The sequence below is a fragment of the Echinops telfairi genome, unplaced genomic scaffold (assembly GCF_000313985.2).
Source record: "Echinops telfairi isolate 266 unplaced genomic scaffold, ASM31398v2 ScPeMD7_44;HRSCAF=162, whole genome shotgun sequence".
Lineage (NCBI taxonomy): Eukaryota > Metazoa > Chordata > Mammalia > Afrosoricida > Tenrecidae > Echinops > Echinops telfairi.
In genome coordinates, this window is record NW_022103942.1 from 278,387 (window position 1) to 306,288 (window position 27,902).

Below are 27,902 nucleotides of genomic sequence, written 5' to 3' on the forward strand. Positions count from 1 at the left end.
TTGCACTCTCTCTCCAAATGCCAATCCTCAGAAGCAGTGCGTGTTCTCCCACGGACAACCCACCTAAGAAGGCAAGCCTGATGAGCCTGCAAGGAACTGTTAAGATTAAGTAGGTAGGTGGAATCTTTCAGCCCTGGCCATTGTGGCTGGAGCAAGGAAAAAGCAATCCACACCATGCAACATATGATCGGAACCTTCACTCTTTATTATGCAAATAATCAAGGATCACGAGTGGGGAAAATACACAGAATAACTGGTCCTTTGAGTGGTTCAGGGAAGGCCTACAGGTTACCTTTGACTTTTTGATTAGCCTATCCTATGACCCCATTTATAGGTAGGGCCTCAGAATGGAGGGGAGAAACAAAAATGCTATGAATGAACACAAAGAAAGAATACATAAAATCCTTTTAGGAGTTTTGTTGGAAGGCCTCTTCTGGAATCTTGCCCTCCATCTGGAGGAAGAGAAGAGAAGTCGTTAGGAGGAAGAGCCAGAGGCCCTGAGTTCCATCTCAGGGCCACATTACCTCCACCTTCCGCCCTTCCTGCAGCCTCAGAAACATGCATCTTTTATCCACTCAGTTGTCAGACCTCACCTTGAGTGCCCAGAAAATCTGTTTAGCTTTGGTATAGTCCCAATTATTGTCATCCAGACACCTGGAACGAAAAAGAACAAGTGATCTGCATTAATTCCGGAGTGCAGATACTCTATTTCTGTATTGCCACCACTAAATCTATGCTATTTTTTTAAAGCTGGGACACATGTGTGAGATTGAAAACTGTGTGTAAGGATGAAAACCATGTGAAAAATGGCCTTTGATCCATTTTGAGTCCTTTTTCAATTATGATGTAAGATGGAGGTACAAATACATTCTTTTGTGATTGGATATTCACGTGTTCCAGCACTGTTAGTTTAACTTTTCTGGCACCTGTGTAGAAAATTAATTGATCATAAGTATGAAGATTTGCTAGAGGGAGTCAAAACTTATTTCTACAAAATCATAATTTTTTTAAATGTCGTTGTTGTTTCTCAAGATGGCCTCCATCTAAGATGTAGTAGTTCTAAAGGCTATATTTCCATCTCTTCAACCCTTCCACGAAGAACGTTGCATGCTGTGGTTTACACCATATCAAAATAGCATCCTGGGCATCCCTGAGGGAATCAAATAGTTTTCCTTTTAAGTGTTCTTCAGATTTTAAGAGCAAAAATAAGTCTGAACGGACAAGGCCAGGGCTTTAGGGTATATGAAGTAAGGTTTCCCAAGGAAATTCTTGTAGGACAGCCCCTATTTGCTTAGGCGAATGAGCAGGTGCATTGTCATGATGACAAAAAAAATACATTCCGCAGTGCAACTTTCCTGACCTTTGACTCAGCAATGCAATTTTCCATCATCTGAAACCTTCATGATAACAAGCCTCTACGGTCTTCTTGTGTCCTTACAAAAAATCTATCAACACGATTATTTATGAAACCCACCAAAAGAGTCGCTATAATCTTCTTAGCTGTCCTCTCTCCTCTGAATTTCACTGGCCCAGCAGATCCCCGCAGAAGCCATGGTTTTCACTAGACTTTGCGGATCATATCGGTAAGTCCATGACTCACCTGCAATTACGTCCGCAAAAAATCATCTTCATTAGTTTCAATCTTGCTTAAAAGACTAATGGAAATGTCAGCCCTTTGAAGTAGCTGATCAATGAGCAGCACTTTTGTCACCCATAGATCCCAAAGCATGCTGACGCCAAGATGTTTGCTTAAAACACTTGTGGTAGTTACATAATCTGGTGTCGATTTGGGACTTGAGAGGATTACGAGGGAAGAAGTGGAGTCAAGTCTGTCAATCAGGTCACAGCCAATGAGGCCTCTGTGGGCATGGTCTTCCCCTGAGGATTCTGGGAAAACTCTAGTATTTCCGCCTTGGAGGTGGGAGACACACTCTCTCTCTCTCTGTTGATTCCCTTGGAGACTACTGACAAGACACATGGCACCATGCTAATAGACCCCGTGCCCTGGGAACTGCAGAAGTCACGTGTGGAGACCCCTGCCAGCACTGAGAGGCTAATACCGCCACTGGATCCAAAACTTTCTACCCACTGGCCTGTGATCATCCTGCATTCGGCATTATTGCATGTGTTTCGTGAGTCTGAAGAGTTGGTATCAGACATATGGGCTAATATTGGATTTATGGGCATGAACTGGACTAGGTTGAGATACTTTCTTACTGTACAATTGCTCTTTATATAAAACTCTCTTATGCACTTATGCATTTTCATGAATTTGTTTCTCCAAACTAACACAATGCTGAGCCATGTGAAACCTTAATAGCGATAATTGTAAGGTCGTTTGCCACCAGTCACAGATTCATCAAAGTTGACAATGCACTGTCTCTTGGCTTATATTTTAAGACTTCCCAAGTTTTCTTAAAATGGTGATCCATCTTAAAATGGTGATCCATTTAAAAACGTGTTTTCTGTGGGGCAGCATTCCAGTAAATTTATTATAAAACTTCATTGATGTGAGTTTTGTTTTAAAATTTTTATTTTAGTCATCAATTCATACAAACATTTTCCCCAAGGCACCAAATGTATTCTTTACTTTTGAAAGCACCCTAAGGAGCTTAATACAAATATATTACTGAGAGATCATACCATAGTTATCTTTTGCAATTCACTCAGATCACTCAGCATGTCTGCAAGGCTTACCCATATTATCGCATGTATGGAGACTTCATTTTACTTTATGGCTGAGAAATGTCCCATTGTATGTGTGTGCCACGTTTGCTTATTCACTTTTCTGTTAAAAATAGCTGGTACTTTTTTCTACCTTTTTGCTACTGTGAGTAGTTCTAAAATGAAAATAGCTGTACATGTCCATTCGTGTCACTACTCTTAGGCTTCTGTGGTATGTATCTAGGAGTCAAATTTCTGGGCCATGTGGTTATTCCATTTTTATTTTAATTTAAGGAATCATTCTGTTATCCCCAACAGTTGTATCATTTTTCATTCCTCCTAGCATAGGATAGGATTTCTAATTTTTCCATAACCTCTCCAACATTTGTTATTTTCTTTCTTTTCTTTACTTCATGAGCCACTAGAGAGCTACAAATCAAATGAGATACAGCTTCAACTCCTTATATGGCAATAGTAAGCAATGAAAATAACAAATGTTGGAGACGATACAGGAGGATCAGAACTCCTATACATTGCTAGTGCTAGGACCCTTAGGGAGGAGTATGCCTGGTACTATGCTCCTAAGAAGCCACATTGGTCTGAGTTTCTGTGCACCCCCTGGGAGACCTAGACCATGTGTCATAGAACATCGGAACATTATATCCTGGATCTTTGAGGTGCACAACTCTCTCCAAAGGTCACACCAGAGGAATGCAATATGGGAACTGCTCAAAATGAACTAGTCTCTACCTCAAATGCACCTATAACATGAGGACTTAAGACTGAAACTTGGTATGTGAAGAAGTAGAAGACAGCTATACCAAGAGTATTGAACTGTCACTAGGCAGACTGACATTTACTTACTACTTCAATGCCCTACTTGCTATATTAAGATATGTATTATTCTGGCAGACCTGTGCATGACATTGTCAGTGAGTATAATAGTAAGTTAACCACAAATTACCACTGTTTGTGCAAATCCAGTCATGCAAGGACTTATTCTGTACAAGGGAATAATCCATGTATTGCAATATGTAGTTAGCCTACATCCTTCTCCTTCTCTTAATAATGTTTTAAAATTAGTACCATGGGCTACTCAGTGACACTATAAACAGAAGGTGAACCAGAGACAGATAACAAAATTTAGAATCAGGAATGAATTTTGGATTATTACTTACAACAGGGCCCTGCGTGATACTTGCCCTATGAAGGAAACAGAAGATATGGGTGCTATAGTGAAGTGTGGTGAAGAAACTAGATGATACCCGGCTATCAAAAAGAATAGCATCTGGAGTCTTAAAGGCTTGGTTTTGTGATACAAGGATTGTAAATTATCAGAGCTTAAATTGTGAGAATCTGGTGTACAAAAGGCTGGATGACATCAGAAAACCCAAAATATATTTGCAGAATTTACAGAAGGAATAAGCCTCCAGTGATTTCCCTCTAATCACAGTCAACGATGGGAATGATCTAGTTATCAGACAGAGTACTGGAGCAACTATAGTAGATTAAAATGATAAACCTGACTTGAATGGTTCTAACCTTGTCACTTGATCAACCTTTTGATACACTCTGTGCTTGATCTTTTTTTGCCTATTGGAGTTTGTCTCTTGTATTTTGTCATTGTTGAAAGCCTTCTTTACTCTCTGTTATGTGTTTTTCTATGTATTTAGGTATATGAAACCCAGGTTGGGTGAATCTATAGAGGCAATAACTAGAGTAAGGGTTCGTGGAGGGTCTGGCTTGGAGGTGGGGATGAGTAAGAGGAGCTGACATAAAGAAGTTCAAGAAGGCAGGAAATGTTTTGAAATTGATTATGGTAGGGACTGTACAACACTGATTGAACTATGGAATTGTATGATGTCTGGATTAGCTCTAATAAAATGGTTTGGGGATAAACTCAGCTGAGGAAACTTAATGAGGAAGTTCTCTTCTGGCCTAAAGGTAGGAATAGACTGTCCTATGATTAGGGATAGACTCGGATAGGATAGCATACTACATTAGTTGAAGAAACAGTTCTTTCCCTGTGGAATGGAATTTGCACATTTACTGAAAGCCAATTGATCATAGACATACAGATTTATTTCTGGGTTTTCAATTCGGTTCCATTGGTCTATCTGTCTATCATTAAACCAATGCAAAGTTATTGTGATTATTGACCGTACAGAAGGTTTTAAAATCAGGAGGTGTGAAGCCTCGTGCTTTGTTCTTCTTCAAAGTTGTTTTGAATACTGGGGGCACTTGCCTTCTTATATAAAGTCAAATATTAATTTTTTCCATCTCTGTAAAAAAATGTTGCTGAACTGTTGATATAGATAATGTTGCCTTTCTAGATCATGCTGGGTGGTGTTAACATTTTCACAAATTAAGTTTCCCAATTCATGAACAAGGACTATATTTCTATTTATTCAGATTTTTTTAGCATCTTGCAGCAGTGTTTATCATTTTATTGTATGAATCCTTTACACCCCTGTTTGTTATTTTTCAGTGTATTATTAATTTCAATGCTAATTTAGATGGAAATGGAAATGATATTTTATTTCCTTTTTAGAATTCTCATTTCTGGTGTATAGAAACTCTATAGCTTTTGGGGTATAGCTCTTTTACCCTGAAACTTTGCTGAAGTCTTCCATTAGTTCTAGAAGCTTTCCTGTGGATTCTTTGGGATTCTCTACATGTAGGAAAAATCCTGTCATCTGCAAATAGAGATAGTTTAATTTGTTCTTTGTCAATTTGGATATCTTTTATTTATCTCCCTTGCTTTGTTGTATTTCATCTAAGTTAGTTAACAACTTGGAGTACAGCGTTTCATAGTATTCTGTAATGAGCCATTTAATTTCTGATCAACTTGTAATCTTCTAATTTCATTTCTTATTTTGTTCCCTTGAACCCTCTCATTCTTTTCTTTGTTAGTTTAGGTAGAGTTTTGCCAATTTTGTTGGACTTTTCGCAGAATCAATATTTAAAAGAAATCTTTCTATTCTACTATTTTATTTATTTCTGCTCTGATCTTTATTATTTCATTTCTACTGATAGCTCAGGGCTCAGTTTTCATTTCCTCAACTTGTAGGATTATACTATAGATTTGAGATCCTTCTTCCTTTTTGATGTAGGCATTAATTGCAATAAATTTATCTCTCATGACTACTTTGCCACAGCCCAAAAAGTTTGGTATGCTATGTCTTTATTTCACTCTCAGCATTTAAAAATTTTTATTCTTGATTTCTTCCTTGACCCATTACCTTATGAATAGTGCTTTCTAATTTCCATGTATTTCATATTTTCAAGTCTTCTTTGGATTAATTCAATGTACTAAATTTAATTTCGAAAAATTATGTTTTATTGACATGTCATACAATAGTTGAAACATATTAAAAAGGGTTGTGCAATCATCACCATAATCAATTTTAGAACACTTTCTTCTATCTTGTATTCATTATAATTAGCTCTCATTCCACTACCATCCGCTCCCTTCCCAATCTCCTATGATATAACACTAAGCAACTATTCATCCAGTTCCCCCAAAAACAAGAACCAGAATCTCCACTCTTATTCAGCATTGTACATTGCTCTTAGCCAGAACCATTAGACAACAAAAGAAATCAAAGGAATCCAAATGGGCAAAAAGAAGTGGTGAAACTCTCACTATTTGTACATGAACAGATGATATGCCTTTACATGTAGAAACCCCAATAATTCAACCAAAAAATAAAAGGTTGAAAACAATGGAAAGATTTGGCAACATGGCAGAGTGAAAGATCAGCACACAAAAAAATTCTATTGACATGATGGAGGGAAAGTGAAGGAGGAAGGGGGGAAAATGAGGAGCTCATGTTCACTGCAGCACTATTCACAAGAGCAAAAAGTTGGGAACAACCCAAATGTCCAGCAGTAGTAGAATCGATAAAGAAACTGGGGCATAAACTTAATGGAATACTATAAAACAATGATGAAACCACGAAACACCTCATGACATGAATGGACCTGGAGAATATCATGCTGAATGAATTTAGTGAATCACGAAAGTACAAATGTTGTATGAGTCCACTACTCTAAGGACAAAATTCAAGACAAAGACTTGCATACCAGAGGGAGCAGACTTTGGAGGTTGCCAAGAGAGGGAGAGTAAGGGTGGGAAAATGAAGCAGTGGACCTGATGGTTACCAGATACTGACTTGGAATAAAGGGGAAATTGAGATCCATAAAAGGGAGAAGAGAAATCAGGGCATGGGGATGGGGTAGAGGGCAGGGCGGGGGTGGGGGGGATGTTTGAAGAGTGGTTTGAACTGTTGAATGCAGAATGTTTCATGAGTGGTTTGAACTGTTGAACTATGGTCTGACATGTAATCCCCTCCCATCTAATTCACAATTTAAAAAAATCAAAAAGCTAAATCTTTCAATCCATGAGAATGAAGGCAGAATATCTTTCCACTTATTAAGCTCTTTATTTTAAGTTATTTTAAGTTTTAAGTTATTTAAACAATATTATACAGATGTTAGAGTATAAATTTTGCACTTCTTTGTTGAAGGAGCCCTGGTGGCATAGTGGGCTATGTGTTGAGCTACTAACTAAAAGGTCAGCAGTTTGGAACCACCAGCCCCTCTGAAGAAGAAAAATCCATCTTTCTGTTCCTGTAAAGATTTGCAGTGGCCAAAACCCACAGTGAGCAGTTCCACCCTGTCCTATAGGATTACTGTGCGTCAGAATTGACTTCAATAGCAGGGAGCTATGTGGTTTTGGGTTGGTTTTTTTTAAGTGTTGTTCCTAAATATAATTTTTTTATTTTAGCACATAACTTTGATATTAAAACAATAATTTTAAATATTATTTGTTAGTATCATATTAACAATGCTAAAGTTAACACTTGCACGTTAAACAAAAAAATATTAATTTTGTAAATAAATCACAATTTATAATATGCCCAGCATAACATAAAGAAAGCTATGAAACTGAAAACCAATGCATAATATGTGACAAACTCCCATTATTGGTTTAGAATAATATTTAAAACAATAGAACTTAAATAAAAATGCTAGTCTATTTGATTTTTTTCTCCAAGAAATAGCACTTTTGAACAATTTTCTTTTCTTTCTTCTTTTTAAAATCTCGAATTCTCTAATCCAACAACTGATCGCTGCACAACTGAGGAAAAGTCAGGCTATACTCCACCCCTTCATGCTTAATCATCTCAAATTGACAAACAATTATATAGCTACCACAGCTATATTTCTGTAATTTTGTACTTTGAAAATAAATGTTCAGTTCACCTTACTTTTTTTTCTTGGACAAGATGGTTCATAAGGGAGGGTATTTTTCATTTTTTGTATTATTTGTTCAAATGGGTAATTTTAATTGGTAAAACACTATGTTTTTATGCTTTTTTATACATGAAATCACTTTGTTAATTTCATTTTGGATTATTCATTGGACATACATAGAAACATATTTTTTTTGTATATTTAACTTGCATCCTGAGAAGTTGCTGAAATTATTTATTAGTTCTAATACTTTTAAGATTTTTCAGGTATAATATGATATCTGGGCATGTGTTGTTTAGAATATTCTTTACATCTTTTGATGTAATATTAGATTAATTTTATATGCCTTTTCAGAAGCAAAATGCAAAGGTTTCTTTTTCAATATATTTTTTTTATTAATCAATTTATTGGGGCTCATACAATTCATCACAATACATAGATCAATTGTGTAAAGCACATCTATACATTTGTTGCCCTCATCATTCCCAAAATTCTCTTGCCTCTTGGGTTCCCGGAATCCGCTCATTTTCCTTTTTTTTTTTCCCCCCCTCCCCTTCCCTTCCTACTCCCCTTTCCCCCATGCACCCTTAATAATTTATAAATTATTATTGTATCTTATATTACACTGTCCGGCGCCTCCCCTCACCCACCCCGCTGCTGCCCGTCCCCCAGAGAGGAGGCCATATGTGGCTCCCTGTGATCCATTCCCCCTTACTACCTCCCCTTTCCCTCCTGGTATCGCACTGTCACCCCCGGTCCTGAGAGGTTCTTCCGTCCTAGATTCCCTGCGCTTCCAATTCCCATCTGTACCGCTGTGCATCTTCTGGTCTAACCAGGTCTGCAAGGCGAAACTGGGGTCCTGGTAGTTGGGGGGAGGTTTCTTTTTCAATATTATCTTCAAGTTCCCATTATTGTGAACTCCCCAGCTCTGCTGAGTTTGCCCCCATCCATGCACACTCCCAACACTTACTTCCAAGACCACTGCAAGTACATTCCAGACTCAATGGCGAATGCCTGCACCATTTCCTGCTGATTCTGGGGCACAGTGGCCACGGAGCTGGAGAAGGCTGCAGGCACTGTGGTGACGGCTCCCTGGATCTCTTTGGGACCAGTTTCCCTTACAAACAGCTGGTCATTCACAATACACATGCTGGGGAAAGAATGTGCTCTCAAACAGATGAACAGGAAAACCCCCCACAAACAACCCTACACCCAACAACAATCCTGCACCCACTCAGCAACTACCTTCTCTCCAACCTTTACTCTGCATGCCTCCCAGGTTCTTTGGCAACAGTACCCTTTCCCCTCCCACTGAAGTAGCCTTCAGAGAAATTATCTGCCAGCTTCCCTAGGTTTGTAAGTTTACCCACAACCCAGAAATAGTTTCACACCCACCTTTACCAAGTATAAGAAAACAAGGAGGTAGAGAGTTTCACCTTCATATTCAGAAAATCAAAACCACACTCACTACCACCTGCTGACTCGTAGGGATCTCCCTGTGGGTTTCCAAGACTAATTATTCACGGGAGTAGAGTCTTTCTCCCTTGGAGCTGCAGGTGGTTTCCAACTGCTGACCATACAGATCACAGCCCAATGCGTAACCACTACACCACCAGGGCTCCTTCATATTCAGAGGAGGACAATAGATCACCTAGAATATGTACCTTCACCAAGTCAGGATGAGAACTTGCTATTCCAATGGCTAAGCTGCTTTGTGGACATACCTTTGGACAGTCTGCAATATTGGGGAAACTCTGAGAACTGCAGTCACCTTCCAACCCCACTGGCCACAAACTGAGATGTGTATTCCTACATGATACCTACAGCATAGCACTTACCAGGAGTTGCTGGCAGGAACAACAATGAAGACCCGGGTGAATGCACAGACACCAGCCTGAGACATTTCTTCCACTTCAATGACAACAAACAACAATACCCCTCAGAGTTGTCCATATTTTACACGCTCACCAGCAATATTCCCCACTCAGAAGCTTATTGTACCATGGTCCTCTGAAGGGGACCACACTGAGGACAACTCTACATTGGGAGTCTGGGAAGGGTCAGCAATGGGGAGGGAAACAATATGAATAAGCACCTCCCAGTGATGGAACTCTGACTCTGTGTTGTGCCCTGTGACAATATCTTCACAAGTTCATTTGCCTTGTTTTTCACAGCAGCCAAAAATGTCTGGATTACTCAACTTATTTTGCAAATGAGGACACTTGGGGGTTAATCAAATGTCCCAAAGTGGCAGAGTGAGGGAGCCACATGTCCTAAGGTGGCAGAGTGAGGAATGGGGAGGATAATCATCAGACTCCACAGCCTGTGTCCAGAACACCCAGGCTGTGTTGGGACAGCCATGACAGGCAAGGGTAGATTGGGGGCAGGCTGAGAGCTGAAGAACAGGAAGAAAAGAGATTGGGAAAGGCTGAAGAGTTTTGAGAGGGGGCAGTGTGGGGGTGGAGGAGCTAGATAGTCTAACCTTCATATTCAGAAAACCAAAATAAAACTCACTACCACTGAGTCAAAGCTGACTCGTGGGTATGAGGTATGGACTCACCATTCTTGAACAGCCCATTAACAGAAAAGCAGAGCATCTTTTCCTGAGGGAGAAAAACAGCTCAGGTTCCAGGCTCCCCCTCTATTTTTCACTCGCGTCCAATCTCTGGGACAGCCTCGGGGATTAAGTAGGTGCTCACCGTCTGGACAAACAGGTCCACCACAAAAGAGTTGAAGTCATGCTGGGTCTTGGGCAACATAGTGAAGTAGTTACCAATATCCTGTTTTGTGCGTTTCAGCAACTGAGCCAGCAAGACTGTGGGGAAGAAAAAAGAAGGTTAGGGGCTGCCTCATTCACCCAGTCCCTACAACCACGTCTCCAGACATTGTGTTCCACACACTCTTCTTCCTCACATACTTACTGGGATCCTTGTGTTTCTTCCTATTTCTGCTAATCTCGTGGTACTTGCTCAAACTACTTCTAGGATCAAAATTTGAACAGGAGGTGGATGAGTGGTCAGGGTCTGCACCACAGCCCCCAGAGTTGTCATTCAATCTGTGATACTCACGGAGCTGGCTCCTCAGGGTTGAAGGGAGTGGTCAATGAGAAGCAGGCCTCGTCATGGTAAGCACCCATGAGACCCTTTCTGTCACCGTAGTCATAGATCCAATAATACCTGTGGGGAAACAAAGGAGACAAGATTGCTGTGGTCCGAGCCCCTAAGTGGATTTGAAAGTTCCCATGAGCATGTCTTGTGCCTGGGTGGCCTGTCCCATAAGCATCAATTCTGACTTGAGGTGCCAAGGAGTACTTACTCCCGTAAGAATTGCAAAATAAAATTCTTCAAGGCTTCAGTCCCTTTATAGGTCTCCTGGAAAGAAACGACTATATGAGACACTGCAGCGGACAGAATCTTCTACGCAACATGCCACATCTTGCTTGGTATCTCCAACTCACCTTATATGGGTTCATTATCTCAGAGATAACCATTTCAGCAGAAACTGGTGCTGGTGGTACTGGTGGTGCTGGTGGTTTCGGTGGTACCGGTGGTGCCGGTGGTGCCGGTGGTGCTGGTGGCGGTGATAAAGCCTTCCCATCCTGGGAATGATCAAGTTTAACAGCGAATACAGTGCAGGCAAGGCAAGGTCCCACTGGGTGAACAATGAGATGAAGGCAACCAGGAGATAGGGAGGGTTAAGGGTCAAGTGTGAATTGGCCTGGAAAAGTCTATGAGCCATATTAAAGTTGATGTCTTTTCCATGGGGCCTAGAAGCCTCAGTTATTACAGGCAATGCATATGAGCATATTTTTAGGGACCTTTTAAAAGGAAGAAGAGCCATGACTTGTCAGGAATCCATATCTTATAAAACAGGTAAGCGTGTAATGCAAAAATATAACCTGGGGATGATACAAAGAACTTGAGGGCAGGTGTGCAGGCCATCAATGTGGTGAGTGGGGCAATAATGAAGGTAAGCACTTACCAGATATAACAACTTGGGGAAAATATCCCTGATGGCACTGTCCAAAGACAGAAAGAGAAAAAAGTTATTGACTGTACAGCATCGGTCTGCTTGCTTTGAGATAACACAATAATGCCATAAATAAAGCCAAGATTGCCCTGTCCATTAAGCAGCCCCTAAAAGCTCCCACACGCAGCCTGAGTTCAGGGGTCTCAGGTCCATATTCCTGGTAGAGCACTGGGAATCCTCCACATGGACTGTATGATGGGTACAGCCTCTCCATCTCTCCCCCCATCTTCCTTTCCCCTTCTCTCTCCTCCTTGGCAACTACCAAAGGGAAAGCGTTGACTCCATTTCTTCAGTGATACAGGCAGCAGAATGCTGGAGACCGGGTGTCTGAGATTCCTTTCCCTCCCAATTTTACTTACCTCCTTCCAAATCCCCAGGGAAAGCTCAAGAGGGAGGAGGAAATGGGAGTGGAACCAATGGCTGAATTCATCTGGTTGGCACCAGCTCAGCAGAACGGAGACCTGATTTTTTTCTTGAGTCCATCAAAGAGTTGCTAGAATGGCATTTGTAATCAGGGTTCTCTCTAAGGTGGGCAGTAAATGTAAAGTAATAAACTACCTTTTGGTATATCTTTTTTATATACTTAAAACTGCATTAGGGTAGCCAACCAGCTCCTAATTTATTTGAATCCCAGCACTGGCTGGAACCCAGGCTGCTGCTACTTCATCAGGTGTCCAGTGCTTGGTGAGGAGTGTTCTAGGATGCCTGGACATGGAGATGAGTCAGGCGGGTTCAGAGGGCAGGAAGGGGATTAGGACAGAATGGAAGTGGAGGTAGGAGAGACGGGGGTCATATAGAGGAGTGGAGAAAAAAGAGAAAGAGGAAACCAAGGAAAGGCAAGGGGGAGACGTTTCATGTGGGTGGTGGATATTTGAGAAATGAAGGCAAGAAAGGGGAAAGGGTTTTCCTGCCGCCACTCTGCCCTTCATCTGCCACTGTCTGGCTCTGAGCCCAAGATAGGAATGGAAAACAGATGCTTGTTTGGCTGGAGCCTGTTGGCCTTTGTTTCTTGGGTGATCCCATCTGAACTGGGCATAGGAAAAGGAGCAGCCATGGGGCAGGAGACTTTTCCACGGAGTAAAAGTTCAGAAAGCAGCACATAATGCATGGAAGGTCTTTGGCCCAGCTTGAGCACCACTATGTCTGATGGCACCTGTTCTACAGTTCCAAAGTTAGTCACATCTCTGGGGAATCAGACCATCTTGGTCTGCCCAGTGTCTGTCAAAAGGACTAGGAAGGATGACATGACATGGGGGAGAGAGAAGTCCAGGCCCCCTGAGAGAACTGTCCCCTGTTTCCTCTTCACCTCTGTCTACAGCTTTCCATAATTTGCACCTGCTCTGCACCATAATTTGGGCTCTGCTCTGCTCACTGCACGTGATCCACTACTCTAAGAACCTAGATTCCTCCCCCAGCACATCCTAGACCCTGGCATTGAGAAAGAGAAAATAATGGCATGACAAAGTTACCCTAAAGCCTCAGCCCTAAGCATAAGAAAGATAAGCCCCATTAGTGGCCTGACACAAGTCAGAGAATCCTTTGTAAACAAAGGAGAGAAAGAATACTACAGGAAGTGGAGGAAAGCCCTCTCAAGGCTGAGTTAGGGAGGCCTGTGTCCGCAGGAATCTTTGGTCTGGAGAAGCTTTCCTAGTTCAGGGCACCAGGATCTGGTCCCAGTAGCCTCAGAGCACAGTGTGCGTGTGTCTGGTTTTGAGAAGGAAACCTCATCCCGACTTCCTGGAGTACATTTGGGGGAGACCATTCTAGAGAAGGCTGGGTGCAGTGAGCAGGCCAGCTTTTCATTGTTGCTTATTGCTGTTGAGTCCATTCTGAGTCATGAGTAACTCAACAGTAATCCAAAGGGTGCTCAGGTCTGTGACCTTGAAGAAGCAGTTTTCCAGGTCAGCTTTTGGGGGTGTAACTTTGTGTGCTTGAATTGCCAACCTTTGGCAGAGTAGTCGAGGACTTAACCATTTGCTCACCCTGTGATTCCCCACTGACCTCACATAGGTGGACCAATTGAAGAAGGTGTCACATAATGGGTTTCCTTTTAGCCACAGCTCCTCCAGATTCAGCTCTTTTATCTTTTCCAACTCAAATGTGGAAAATAGCTGAGAAAATTGAGAGGATAGAAGGGGTCAGAGTTCCAGGGACAGAGTGATATCTGAACCCCTGTACCTGCAGCCTTTGCTTTCACCCACAGACACCTCCCTGCCTCATGTCATCAGCCAGATGAGCACTGCCTCCCACCTTCAAGTCAAATTAGATCTGGATCCCACTTCTTACCTCATTTCTGGAAAGGTTCAGGATCTTGACATTAGGGGCCTTCTGTATAATGTCGGACAAGCCATTCAACTGGTACAGTTTGTTGTCACGCAAGTTCAAGGACAACAGCTTTGAGGAAGAAGAGTTAGAGTTACGTATACTAGCTAAGATCTCAGAGACAAATATACCCTCATCTCAATCCTCTCAACCCTCTACCTAAATACCAGCACCGGGCCTCAGGCCTCACCTCAGAGAAATTCTCTTCAATGATCTTCAGAATGGCAGCCATGCAGCTTTTTCGATTCAGGATCATGTCAATATCATGGTCCACCAAGTCTTCAGGAAGGCAAAAGAGGAGAATGAGATGGACCAACACCAGTGCCAGCCCCTCTCCCAGTTTCCATGCCCAAGTCTCCCTTCTATGACTTCCCCTCTGCCTTAACATACCTAACATTATTGCTGTCCCCCATACCTGAGTCAAATCGGAATTTCTGAAGATCCAGAGCTTTCTTGAAGATGTCATATCGTTTCTTCGTGGTCAGCTGCAGAGACAGAGGTAAAGATAGCTATTCTGAAGTGTTTGGGGTGATATGATGATGGAGAACTGGGAATAAGTGAAGGAGAAATAAGTCCACAAATGAGTGCACAGCATGTCCTGAGGGTGAATTACCTTTAGCTGTTCTATTTGCTCTAAAGTCAGCATAATCTGTCCATAGTTGCATGCAAAATAAGGCTTCACAATGATAGATATCTACCAGAAAGAGATGCAGTGTAAGTACCAGAGTCTTTAATCCACAGAAGATGGTCTAGAGCCCCTCTCCCTTTCTGTCCCCAGACTACGTCTAGCCCCCTCCTCTCTCTTTCTGTCCCCAGTTAATTCTTACAACACACACCCTTCGATTCTCATTATCCAAGATCTTGTAGTTAATATCCTTCAATGCAGTTGCAGTGCTAGAATTCCGGACAAAGAATTGAGCATGCATTCTTACATAGTGGAACTAGAGGGAGCAAAAGCAACAACAATAGTGTCAGAAGCTACAGAACCCTGATGATGTAGATCACATTCCTGCCCTGTGCTCACTCATCTGACTTCACCGGCCTATCTTACGTCAATCGCTGTGAAGCGAACACTGCAATGCCTCTGGATGGAATTCAGTAGCCAGGTCTTGTTATACTTTCTCCCATAGAGAACCTAAGAGTAAAACAAAGTTTAGGAGCCAAGAATGGCAGCATGGAATTACAGCTGGAAAACAGACCCAATCAAGTGTTTTGTTCTGATCTTCTCTTGAGCTTTAAAACACTCTGACAAAAGGACCATTAACATTTCTTATTTTTCTTACAATTCTGAGCACTCTCCAAATTATCAACTTTAGATGTTTGGCATCATCTTACTTTTTGAAGATTCCAGGATATCCGACTAAACACAGAGCTTCCCTGCTCCATGTCGAGGACTCTAGACTAAACTCAGCTTCGCCTAACAACTCACACAATAAATTTAAACCAACCTGAATCATGCTGTGACAAGTTGCACCAACTCCTTGGGAGTAATTCCAATCCTGACCTTTAGACATGTGTTCTGGCATCTCTCTCACCTTTTCTCCCTTTAGATCCCACATTTTAAAACTGAATAATAAAGAGAAAAGATGACCAAATCCTTCTGTCCCCAGGAAATTTCCTACATACTTTCACAAAACCAGCACAACTCAACCTAGGCAGCTCCCCCTTCACCCACCCACACACACACACCTTTCCCCTTGCATAAAAATTCAAAACCAAACTCTGGACCATCTAGTCAATTCTTTCCTCATAGTGACCCTATAGGACAGAGTAGAATTGCCCCTGTGCATTTCTGAGAATGCAACTGTGTACAAGAGTAGAATGCCTCAACTTTCTCCAGATGAGTGGCGGGTTGTTTTGAATGTTGACCTTGCAGTTAGCAACCCGGCGCATAACCACTATGCCAGTGCATAACCACTATGCCATCAGGGCTCCTCTCCATGCATAAGTCATACATGTTTCTAGGATACTCACTGTGATAATAAACCAGCTCTGGGAGTTTTCCTCCTTCTTCTGGTCCATTTCTCTTTGGGAGAGTCTTCTATCTTTCCACACAGTATTATGGAGAGAGTGGTTATTACGCCATCCCACTCGACTGTGGATGCTGTAGGGAGTACTGTGGGAGAGTGGATAAAGGAAGGTTCCCATAAATTCCAAGAATCCTTCATACACATTCTCACCTCACTGATAACAGGTATACAATCATGACTGATCAACAAGTATTCCACTTCTAGCACCCTTCAGTTTTCAAGTAGGGGAAGAAAAACATAACATAAAGAAAGAATATTGCATAGTCCCAGTGGTTGCTACATGAAAACAAATATGCCTGGTCACTCACCATCTTACGTGGATTTCCTTGTGGCTATCCTTTGTTGCCACCATTCTATCATCCTCTTGGGGGCATGAGCGCTGACGCGCAGATCTATAACGCTCATAATAAAGGCTGCCCTCAGCACGATTGTGATATTTATATCTTTCCTTGCATTCTGAAATTGGGAACAAAAATACAAGTTTGAAGACGCATCAGGGTTCCTATATCATGTATCTCATTTTAATCTAACACCATGATAGGGCAAGCAAAGGACCAGCCTGCCTTAGAGGACAAATCACAAACACCAGTTAGCATACTCCTCTATCTAGGTATGAGATGTTATCTGACAGATGGCATCAGAAGAGAAATTATCAAAAAAGTGGTAACTCTGTTGAACATTGCTTTTTAAAAAGGTGCAGGGTTTATAAAGAATTGGGGTGTCTCTACCATGAAATACCAAAGATATCTCTAAGGTGAACCCGAGGCAGAAAGAAAACAGATTTAGGAATGGATTCTGACTTTGCACTTAATCCTGGCTCCAATATAAGAACAATTGGTTCTTATGACAAGCCCTGCTCGATCTGTGACCTCATGAAGGAAACATGGAAGATATGGGTGCTACAGCAAAGTAGAGAGAATAATGACTGGAGTCTTAATGGCTTCTTTATAAACACGCAGCCATCTAAATGAGATGTCAACTAACCCCACAGGGAGGAAGCACAGCAATATCTGTGATCCAAGGATTGAAAAAGACATAATCCAAATTAAAAGGAGGAAATGGTATCAGACCTTAAATTATGAATTTCTGGTTTGCAGGAAGCTATGAATGAAATAGGAGCCAAAAAATACAATCGCAAGGTCTGCACATGGAATCAACCTGACAGAGTACTAAAGAGATGAGAATAGTAGATTAAGATGATAAATCTGACTTGAATTGCTAAAATCTTGTTATTTAATCTCCCCTTTGATACACTTTGAGGTTAATCTGGTTTTTAATAGTTTGTTTCTTTAGTTCAGATTGGGACTTATCTCTGTTGTTTTTTGTTATTATTGGTAGCATTCTTGGCTCTCTGTTAAGCATCCTTCTATGCTTTTTTATATATGAAACCCAGATTGGGCAAATCTATAGAGGCAGAAACTAAAATACGGTTTTCTAGGGGTATGGCTGTGGAGGACGTATAATGAGGAGTAGGTATCAAGGAGTACAAGAAGGAAGAAAATGTTTTGAAAATGATTGTGGTAGTGATAGTACAACACTGACAGATATGACTGAATTATTGAATGCTATGATATCTGGATTATGTCTTAATAAAATGAAAGTTATGATGATTTTTTAAAGAAAAATCATTGTAAAACAATTGAATCAGGGTATAAATCCCAATTACTCATACTGGAGTCAAGCCATACACCAAGAAGGTATCCTAATCTTGCTTTTCTCACAACTCTCTAAAGGCTACACCAAAATTTTGAAAGCAACCTCTCACACCTCACTAATCCAGTGACACCAAATGACTTCATTAGCAACCAGGACACTATACTTTCCCAGCCTGTACAGTGCATGTTTAAATGACATGTGGGCAGGAGAAGGAGAGAGAGACCAGGCTTCAACCCGATGTGCCATGACGTGAATACAACATACCGGCATGTACCAGGGAACCAAGAGATGTCTGCGGGGCTAGCCCCAATCCCAACTATGTGGACACACCCCACCCTCAGAAGAATGCACTTCAGAGGACAATACTGGGGCTACAGCTTGTGGAGAGGGGTGAGTTTGATTACAGTACACGGGAGAAATGCAAAGGGATGGAGAGGGAGGAGAGGACATCCTGGCACACCAAGTCCCATAAACGATGTTCCAGCTCAGAACAGACAACGCATGGGCTAGCCCCACCCCGGAACATGGCGTCCCTAACTGACACATGATGCTGCGGGGGGCATCACTGGAGACACAGTGCGGGAATAGTGCACGGTATAGCCTCATCACGCTGGGGCGAGGTACTGAGGGCATGCAGCAGAGGAGCAGGGGGAAAAGAGTGATGAAACTCCCGGGGAATGCCAAAATAGATTTGGAGACAGAGTGGGAGACCCCATCAGACTCGACTGGAAAACACTTTTAAAGGCCAACAAACAGACCTTGAACTATTTTTATGCTTTTCCATTTTTGTCAGTGGCTTTCTTTTTGTTATTGTTAGTTTGTTCTTGCTTTCTGCTGTTGTTATTGTCTTATTGTTTTTTACTTCCTTTGTTTTTCTTATTTGCCTGGGTTTTGCACTTATTAATGTATCTGCATGTCTATCTAGATAAGATAGACGGGGTTAAACAATTCAGAGATGAAAAGAACAGGACCAATGGTTCTGGGGGTATACGGGAGATGGGAAGGTGGGAGAAACTAAATGGGGAGGGGGACCAGCCGAGGGACAAGGGAACAACAGGTGAACTACAATCAATGGAAGGAAGATCATAGGATGCCTCATGGGACTCAATCAAGGGCAATATAGCAGCAAGGAATTAATAAACCAGAATGAAGGCCGAACATGATGGTGGGACAAGAGGGAAGTAAAAAGGAAATAGAGGAAAGAACCAGGAGGCAAAGGGCATTTATAGAGGCCTAAATACAGGCATGTACATATGTAAATACATTATATAATGAAAGGGGAATAAAACTATATATATATATATGTATATGTATATATATACATTATATAATGAAAGGGGAATAGAACTATGTACTCATATCTACATGTTAAGAATTAAGTTTGCAGATGGACATTGGGCTTCAACTCAAGTACTCCCTTAACACAAGAACACTTTGTTCTAACAACCCAGCGTTCTGTGCAGCTCACCTTCCCGACACGATCGCTGAAGACAAAATGTGTGCATCAGCAAATGTGGTGAAGAAAGCTGATGGTGCCCGGCTACCAAAAGATATAGCATCGGGGATCTTAAAGGCTTGAAGATAAACAAGCAGCCACCTAGCTGAGAAGCAGCAAAGCCCACATGGAAAAAGCACACCAGCCCATGTGATAATGAGGTGTCAATGGGATCAGGTATCAGACATCTAAGACCCAGAATAAAACCATACCCAAGGTGAATGGTGCGGGTCAGGGAGTGGAGAACCAATGCCAATCCGTGGACAATTGGACATTCCCTCACAGAGGGGTCATAGGAAGGAGATGAGTCAGTCAGGGTACAGTATAGCACCGATGAAAAACACAACCTTCCTCTAGCTCTTTGGTGCTTTCTTCTCCCACTATCGTGACCTCAATTCTACCTTACAAATCAGATTAGACCAGAGCATGAACACTGCTACAGAGAAGAGACTGCAGCACAGGGAATCCAGGATAGATAAACCCCTCAGGGCCAACAAAGAGAGTAGAGATACCAGGAAGAATAGAGGAAGGTGGGGAGAGAAAGGGGGAATTGATCACAAGGATCAATATATAACTCCTTCCCAGGGGGATGAATAATGGAAAAGTGGGTGAGGTGCAACAGAGGACGATGTAAGATATGGAAAAATTAATCTCTAACTTATCAAGCATTCATGAGGGAGGGGAGGGATGGGAAAGAAATGGAGAGCTGATATCAGGGGCTCAAGTGGGAAGAGAATGCTTTGAAAATGATGATGGCGGTATATGTGCAAATGTGCTTGACACAATGGATGAATGCATGGATTGTGATAGGAGATGTAAGAGCCCGTCCCCAATAAAAGTATTTTTAAATGACATGTGGGACTGAATTAGTAGCTTCCTAAACTATCTCCCTGCCTCAATCCTTGTTTGTTTACATATCCAAGGTGACTTTCATTTTCTCATCTTAAGTGGCTTAAAAGTTATTGTTGTGATCTTGAATGAGCTCCTGTACGCAACTTTTCTTAACTCAACTTTTCTACACTAAGAATCTTAATGAAGACCTGCAAATATAGGTATCAATAAAATTTTCAAGTGTTTAGACATTTTTCTTTTGGTTGTATACTATTGATTACATGTTGATTTCTTCATGTTCTGAGAAAAATACACTATATTTTAAATTATTTTAAATTTCTTAAGGTTTGCTTGATGGCCCAGGAGATACTCTATTTTGGCTAGTTCATGAGAAGAAGGTGAGGATGAGGAAGAAGTAAATGTGCTGTTGAATGCATTTTTCTGTTCATGTCATTTAGATTCTATTATTTCTATTGTGTGATTCAGATAGATCTTCTGAATCCTTGTTGAGTTTCTGCCTAATAATTCTATTATTTGTTCAAAGGGGGTGGGTTGGTGTTTTCTCCTTTCACCTCCATCAGTTTGGTTCATGTCCTTTTGAGGCTGTTTATATTTTGTATATATTGGTGCTTATAGACTGAGGACCATGAGGCATTCCTGGTATGCTGATACTATTATCATTAGGTAGCTTGCCTCTGTGTGTCTTATTCTCTATGCTCTCATGGCAATTTTATTGGATATTGTGCCCTTAGGTATGCTTCTAATAATGTGGGGTTGTCCACCTGTATTTAACCCTATACTCACTTGTAAGAGCTTTGTTTGTTCTTCTGTTCCCCATCTTTCCACCCACCCCAAACCTTGTTAAGGGCCTCCTGGTCAATGTATCAATATAGGAAAATCAAAGTAACTTTGGGAAATGGCTATTAATTGCTTTAGAAAAAATATCATTCAGGGGAAGGTTTAAAAGTGGGCCATAGAACAGGTTCTACAAACTCTAGACTTATATAAGCCAAGTGCCTAATCAAGGCCAGAGCCCCCCACCCCCACCCCCATCATCAAGGTGATTCAAAACCTGACAATCTCAAGCAAGTCTTTGTGTTGGGACATTGACAGGAGGGAGTAAAAATGATAGAAAGCAACAGGAGGACGGATGGACAGAAAGACTGAAGACAACACACACATATTCACTTACTGAACTTTTTCATCTCAGTACAGTCTTTGTCTCACATCCGTGTTGGTGCTGCCAAAATGAAAGCTATTGCGGGCGTATTGTAACGCAGTTAGTGCCAGTTACCCAGACTACCTGGGCTCCCCCTCAGGCTAAACCCTGCAATGAGCTGATCCACCCACACTGAAATGGCAGTGAGCACCCTTTATGACATCATGTGTGCACCCATGGCTACTCAATCAGCTTCAGGCCTGGCCCTGAATGCTGCAAGTGGTTGGTGTGCTCAGAGGTTGGGAATGTGTTCAGTCTATCCAGAGGTGCCTTCCAAGACAGACACAGCCATCAACTCCCTGAAAAGAACCCTTAAAAGTTATATGACACACACAGCTACACTGACACGTGAGTTGAATGTAACTTGAAAGTAACTGGTTTTATAGTTAATATTTGGTAAATAAATCTAGGGGTCTAGGTTAGGGCTTATAAGCATAACTGCTTTTAAGAATGTACCTGCGGGACTTCCAGGAAGATGGCAACAGAGTAACACATACCAGAGGGACTCCGCAGAATTCAGCCCAGGAGAGTTGCTTAGAGGAAAATTAAACACTGCTGGAACGCAGGAGGAGCATCATAAACATAAGTAGGCACAGACCCACAAAGTTTTGAGGGGCTAGGGGCTTTTGACTTACTACAGTGGAGGCCAGCTAGGGCTTGACCTTATCCCCGCCACTGTCTCTGCTGGAGCCAGGAGACCATTTGGAGCCCATAAGGGGGCTTAATCTCAATACAGCCACAGTTTGCTGCTGCCTGCCTCAGGGCAGGGACTGAACCCTAGCAGCTTCACGAGCAGGGAACGGGGTTCAGCTACATTATTACTTTTGTGTCCCTCTCTTCTCTATATCCTCCACCAGTCTTGGAGGGCTGCACAAGGGCTTTTTCTCAACGCATCCACAGCTTACCATCGCTTTGGGGCTGGGACTAAACACTTGCAGCCCCAGGGGCAGGAATTGGGACTCAGCTACATTGCTACTTTTGTTTCCCTCTCTTCTCTATATCCCCACACATTCTCAACTGGCTTACTTTTTAATTTTTTTCTCCTCTTTGTCTCTTTCCTTTTCTCTCACACTCCACTGCTGACCTCCAGACCATGCCCCTTAGCATAGGGCATTTATGCCTGCACCACAGCCAGCTAGGTGAGCTCTACCCTGTGCAGCTAGCCCGAGGCTGCAGAAAGCCCTGGTGACCTCCACCAGGGCATACTCTGCCCAACTTCTTACCGGGGAAGTCTTGCTTGTGTGCCTAGGGGCCTAAAGCAGCTCATCCAACACTCGTCAACATGCCAAGCTGCTGAAGAAACCTCTGCTCAACCTCTGCAACACCAAAGCAGGCAAACCACCATCCTTCTGGGGCACTCCCCTGAGAGGGAACTCACAGAAGGATAAAGTGATAGGTTAATTCCAGAGTTAAATTATCCGTAGGCAGTTCGAAGAAGCATTCCTACAAGTCTCCCAGAGAGAGCCAGTGCTCTTCGACTTTCTGGAAAATGGCACATGGTTCCTCCAGAGCAATGCAATGCAAACAGCCAGCAGCACCAACGACCTCAACAAAAGAACAGGAGAAACAAATGGAAATGGCAGAAGATGTCCGGAACATAAGGACATGCATAGAAGAAGCAGACATTGAGCTGCCACAAAAGGAAGACGTAGAAAACAAGAGCAAACAATTAGAGGATGAGTAACACTTACTGCCAAAGGAGTGTGTACTGATACAGATCAGAGACGAAATAAGGACATTTCCAGAAACCAATGAGAATGGGCACACAATGTACCAAAATGTATGGGACACAGCAAAGGCAGTTATCACAGGAAGTATCATAGCAATACATGCACACCTAAGAAATGAAGAGAGATTCATGATTGATATGCTGGGACAAACTTTACAACAACTAGAGCAGGGTCAGAAGGACAATCCTGCAAATAGCAAAAGAAAAGAAATAGTAAAAATCAGGGCTGAGATTCAGGAGTGGGAAAATAAGAAGAGTATGGAAAAAAGTAATGCTGCTAAAAATTGGTTCTTTGAAAGGATAAACAGAATCGACAGACCACTGGCAAACTTAACCAAAGAAAGGAGGGAACAAATTTCAATAGCAAGAATAAGGGATGAAAGAGGGGACATTACAACAGACCCTAATGAAATCAAAAGGATAATTACACAGGACTACAAAGGATTGTACTCCAATGAATTCAACAATTTGGAATACATGGACACATTCTTGGAAAAGCAATCCCTCCCTAGACTATCCTCGATGGATGTCAAGAATCTCAACAGACCCATAGCAATTTAAAAAATAGACAAGGTCATCAAGGGCTTACCAACAAAAAAAATCCCCTGTACCAGATGGCTTCACTGGAGAATTCTACCAAGCATTTAGGGAAGAACTAACACCAATTCTACACAAATTCTTCCAGAACATAGAAAAAGATGGCAAACGCCCAAACTTCTTCAATTAAACTAGTATAAATCTGATACCAAAACCAGGCAGGGATCCCAAAAGAATCAAGAATATACCAATATGCCTAATGAACACTGATGCAAAAATCCTTAACTTACTTCACTTAGCATGCTTTCCTCCAGTTGTTCCCATGTTCCTGATCTTTAGGCATAATTGAATTGCAAATTAAAAAAACAATGAGGTACCACCTAACACCCTCAACGATAGCCCAATTCAAAAAATCAGAAAGCAACAAGTGTTGAAGGGGCTGTGGGGAGACAGGAACTCTCATCGACTGCTGGTGGACCTGTAAGAACGTACAACCACTATGGAAATCGATCTGGCGATATCTAAAACAGATAGAAATCGAGGTACCATACGACCCAGCAAACCCACTACTGGGCATATACCCAGAAGAGGCAAGAAACAAACTAAGGCCAGACATCTGTGTTCCAATGTTCATTGCAGCACAGTTCACAATTGCAAGGAGTTGGAAAAAAAAACCAAATTTCCATCAACTGACGAATGCATTAAAAAGCTGTGGTATATACATACAATGGAGTACTACGCATCGCTAAAGAGCAGTGATGAACGTATGAAGCACATCGCCGCATGGGAAGAACTGGAGGAAATCGTACTAAGTGAAGTCAGCCAAGCACAAAAGGACAAATACAACATGAGTCCAAAGAGGTAAGCTTTAAAAAAAATGCAAAAGGCACATAGGGAAAAAGCTACTGTATACAAACATTCCTGGGGTGAGGACCAGGTAATATGGCAGGGACCAGAACAAATACAGGGATACATATGGTAAACAACTAAAAATGAGGTGAGGAAAGGAAAAAATTAATAATAATAATAATAAATAAATGGGTAGTGGGGGCACAGGGCACTAACCCACCCAAGGGGAGGGTAGTTTTTATATCTCCACAGGAAAGATTCAACCCAGTGCTCCAAGATGTGAATTCAACATGCCGGGATGGAGTAGGGAACCAGTGAAGAGGTCGGAGCGGTCTGCCCCAATTCCAACTGCTATGTGGACACCTGCCCCACCCCACCCCGAAGAATTTATTTCAAAGGATGACATTGAATCTGCAGCTCCAGGAGAGGGACATGTCTGATCGCAGCGCATGGGAGCAGATGAAGGGGGAGAAGGAGTAAGTGGAGCACATCCTGGCCCACCAGGCCTTGTGGACTATGTTCCCGATTAGAGCAGCCACTCCACAGAGAGAACCACATGGCCAGCTTCACTATGAAACATGACGTCCCTCACAGACCCATAGTCCTATAGGGGACAACACTGGAGACACAGTTTGGGGATTTCATCCGATCTGATCCCGCCACACCGAGGCTAAACACTATGGAGGTGCAACAGAACAGCAAGGGAATGGAGCGGCGAGGTCCCCAGAGAATGCTGAAGGTGGACTTTGGGGCCAGGGCGTGGTGCCCCAACAGACTGGACTGGAAAACACTCCTAAAGTCCAACAATCAGTCCTTGAATGAACTATAAGCTTTTCTTTCTTGTTGTGTTTTGTTTTGTTTTTTTGTCATTGGTTTGTTGTTGCTAATGTTTTGTTGTTTGTTATTGCTTGGTTTTGCTCTGCCTTGTTTTTGTGCATGTTATTATCTCCGCAGGTCTGTGTAAATAAGATAGGCTGGATGAACAATCTGGAGGAGAAAACAACAGGACAGACAGGTACGGGGGGACATGGGAGAGGGGGAGGTGGGGGGAAGGTAGTGGTGTTAACAAACCCAGGGACAAGGGAACAACAAGTGATCCAAATCCGTGGTGAGGAGGGTGTGGGAGGCCTGGTAGACGTGACCAAGGGTAATGTAAGCAAGAGGAATTACTGAAACCCAAATGAAGACTGAACATGACAGTAGGACAAGAGGAAAGTCAAAGGAAATAGAGGAAAGAGCTAGGAGGCAAAGGGCATTTATAGAGGTCTAAATAAAGGCATGCACATATGCAAATATATTTATATATGCGGATGGGGAAATAGATTTATGTGCATATATTTATAGGTTTAGTATTAAGGTAGCAGAAGGACATTGGGCCTCCACTCAAGAACTCCCTCAATGCTAGAATACTTTCTTCTATTAAATTGGCATTCTATGATGCTCACCTTCCCGACACAACTGCTGAAGACAAAGTGGGTGAATAAGCAAATGTGGTGAAAAAAGCTGACGGTGTCCGGCTATCAAAAGATATAGCGTCTGAGGTCTTAAAAGCTTGAAGGTAAACAAGCGGCCATCTAGCTCAGAAGCAACAAAGCCCACATGGAAAAAGCACACCAGCCTGTGTGATCACAAGGTGCCAAAGGGATCAGTTATCAGGCATCAAAGAACAAAAAATCATATCATTCTGTGCTCACCTCCATGATACGATCGCTGAAGACAAATGGATGTATAAGCAAATGTGGCAAAGAAAGCTGATGGTGCCTGGCTATCAGACGGTATAGCGTCTGGGGTCTTAAAGGCTTGAAGGTAAACAAGCAGCCATCTAGCTCAGAAACAACAAAACTCACATGGAAGAAGCACACCAGCCTGTGCAATCACAAGGTATCGAAGAGATCAGGTATCAGGCATCATTAGAACAAAAAATTTTATCATAGCAAATGAGGGGGGGGGAGTGCGGAGTGGAAACCCAACGCCCATTTGTAGGCCACTGGACATCCCCTTACAGAATGGTCTTGGGGAGGAGACGAGCAAGTCAAGGTGCAATGCAGCAACAATGAAACATACAACTTTCTCTAGTTCCTAAATGCTTCCTCCTCCCCCGATATCATAATCCCAATTCTACCTTACAAATCTGGCTAGACCAGAGGATGTACACTGGTACAGATAGGAACTGGAAATGCAGGGAATCCAGGGAGAACGATCCCTTCAGGACCATTCAGTGGTGTGAATGGCGATACAGGGAGGGTGGAGGGAGGGTGGGTTGGAAAGGGGGAACCGATTACAAGGATCTACATGTGACCTCCTCCCTCAGGGACGGACAACAGAAAAGTGGGTGAAGGGAAACGTTGGACAGTGCAAGATATGACAAAATAATAATTTATAAATTATCAAGGGTCATGGGGGGGCGGGGAGGGGAAAATGAGGAGCTGATGCCAGGGGCTTAGGTGGAGAGCAAATGTTTTAAGAATGATGAGGGCAGTGAGTGTACAAATGTGCTTTACACAATTGATGTATGTATGGATTGTGATAAGAGTTAAGAGTTGTATTATCCCCTAATAAAATGATTTTTTAAAAAGAATGTGTCTGCTTTATCCCATATTCCAGACACACTTATGCTGCAGAATTCTTTCACAACCTGCTTCGTAAAACTAGCATGGATTGAACTTTTCTTATCCTGAATGAACACTGATTCATTAATGGATACTTGGAGCAAAGTGTCTCTCTGTTAACTAAAGCTACAACTACTGCTTTAGTGATCTCAGAGAGGCTTTGCACATAATGGAGCAGAAGTGAGGGAGCTTTCTCTGAATCCAGCAGACATCCAGTGTGTGGGAAGAATGTTCCAGACATACAGGCTTTTTTGTGATCACTCAGCCTTGTGACGGACAGGAAGCACCAGCCTTATCTCTGTGGAACAGAAGGCCTGTATGCTTGATGTGCATGTGCTTTGTGTAAGTGTAGGAAATGCATTGGAGCGCAAAGATGTTTTGTGTGTTGTGTATTACATGTGGTAAGTTTTTGCTATTTATTTCTAACATGCCTGTTAATGCTGTTTCTTTTTTTTTCCTAATCATTTTATTAGGGGCTCAAACAAGTCTTATTACAATCCATACATACATCAATTGTGTACAGCACATTTGTAAATTCCTTGCCATCATCATTCTCAAAACATTTCCTCTCCACTTAAGCCCCCGGAATTAGGTCCTCATTTTCCCCTCCCTCCTCACTCCCCCTCCCTCATGAGCCCTTGATAATTTATAAATTATTATTTTGTCATATCTT

General features: G+C 42.2%; 1 protein-coding gene across 1 annotated transcript; it reads right to left on the minus strand.

The window, feature by feature from the left end:
• Positions 1-407: 407 nt before the first annotated feature.
• LOC101647612 (nuclear RNA export factor 2) lies at positions 408-16,296 on the minus strand. Its single transcript, XM_045290579.1, has 18 exons — positions 16,249-16,296; positions 15,326-15,409; positions 15,111-15,215; positions 14,888-14,968; positions 14,690-14,759; positions 14,465-14,553; positions 14,239-14,346; positions 13,954-14,063; positions 11,905-11,941; positions 11,381-11,521; positions 11,239-11,294; positions 10,992-11,099; positions 10,845-10,903; positions 10,580-10,738; positions 9,762-9,834; positions 8,894-9,073; positions 594-654; positions 408-452 (listed from the first exon to the last, which is right to left on the minus strand). The coding sequence occupies exons 1-18, from the start codon at positions 16,294-16,296 to the stop codon at positions 408-410; spliced, it is 1,614 nt and encodes a 537-aa protein (XP_045146514.1).
• Between the last annotated feature and the right edge of the window lie 11,606 nt (positions 16,297-27,902).

Coding starts and splice junctions, on each gene's coding strand:
- LOC101647612 (XM_045290579.1), bottom strand. CDS start 16,296: ATGGACCAGAAGAAGGAGGAAAACTCCCAGAGCTGGTTTATTATCACA. Junction 14,969..15,110: donor TGGATAATGAGAATCGAAGG/GTGTGTGTTGTA, acceptor TCTTTCTGGTAG/ATATCTATCATTGTGAAGCC. Junction 453..593: donor AGATTTTCTGGGCACTCAAG/GTGAGGTCTGAC, acceptor CTCTTCCTCCAG/ATGGAGGGCAAGATTCCAGA.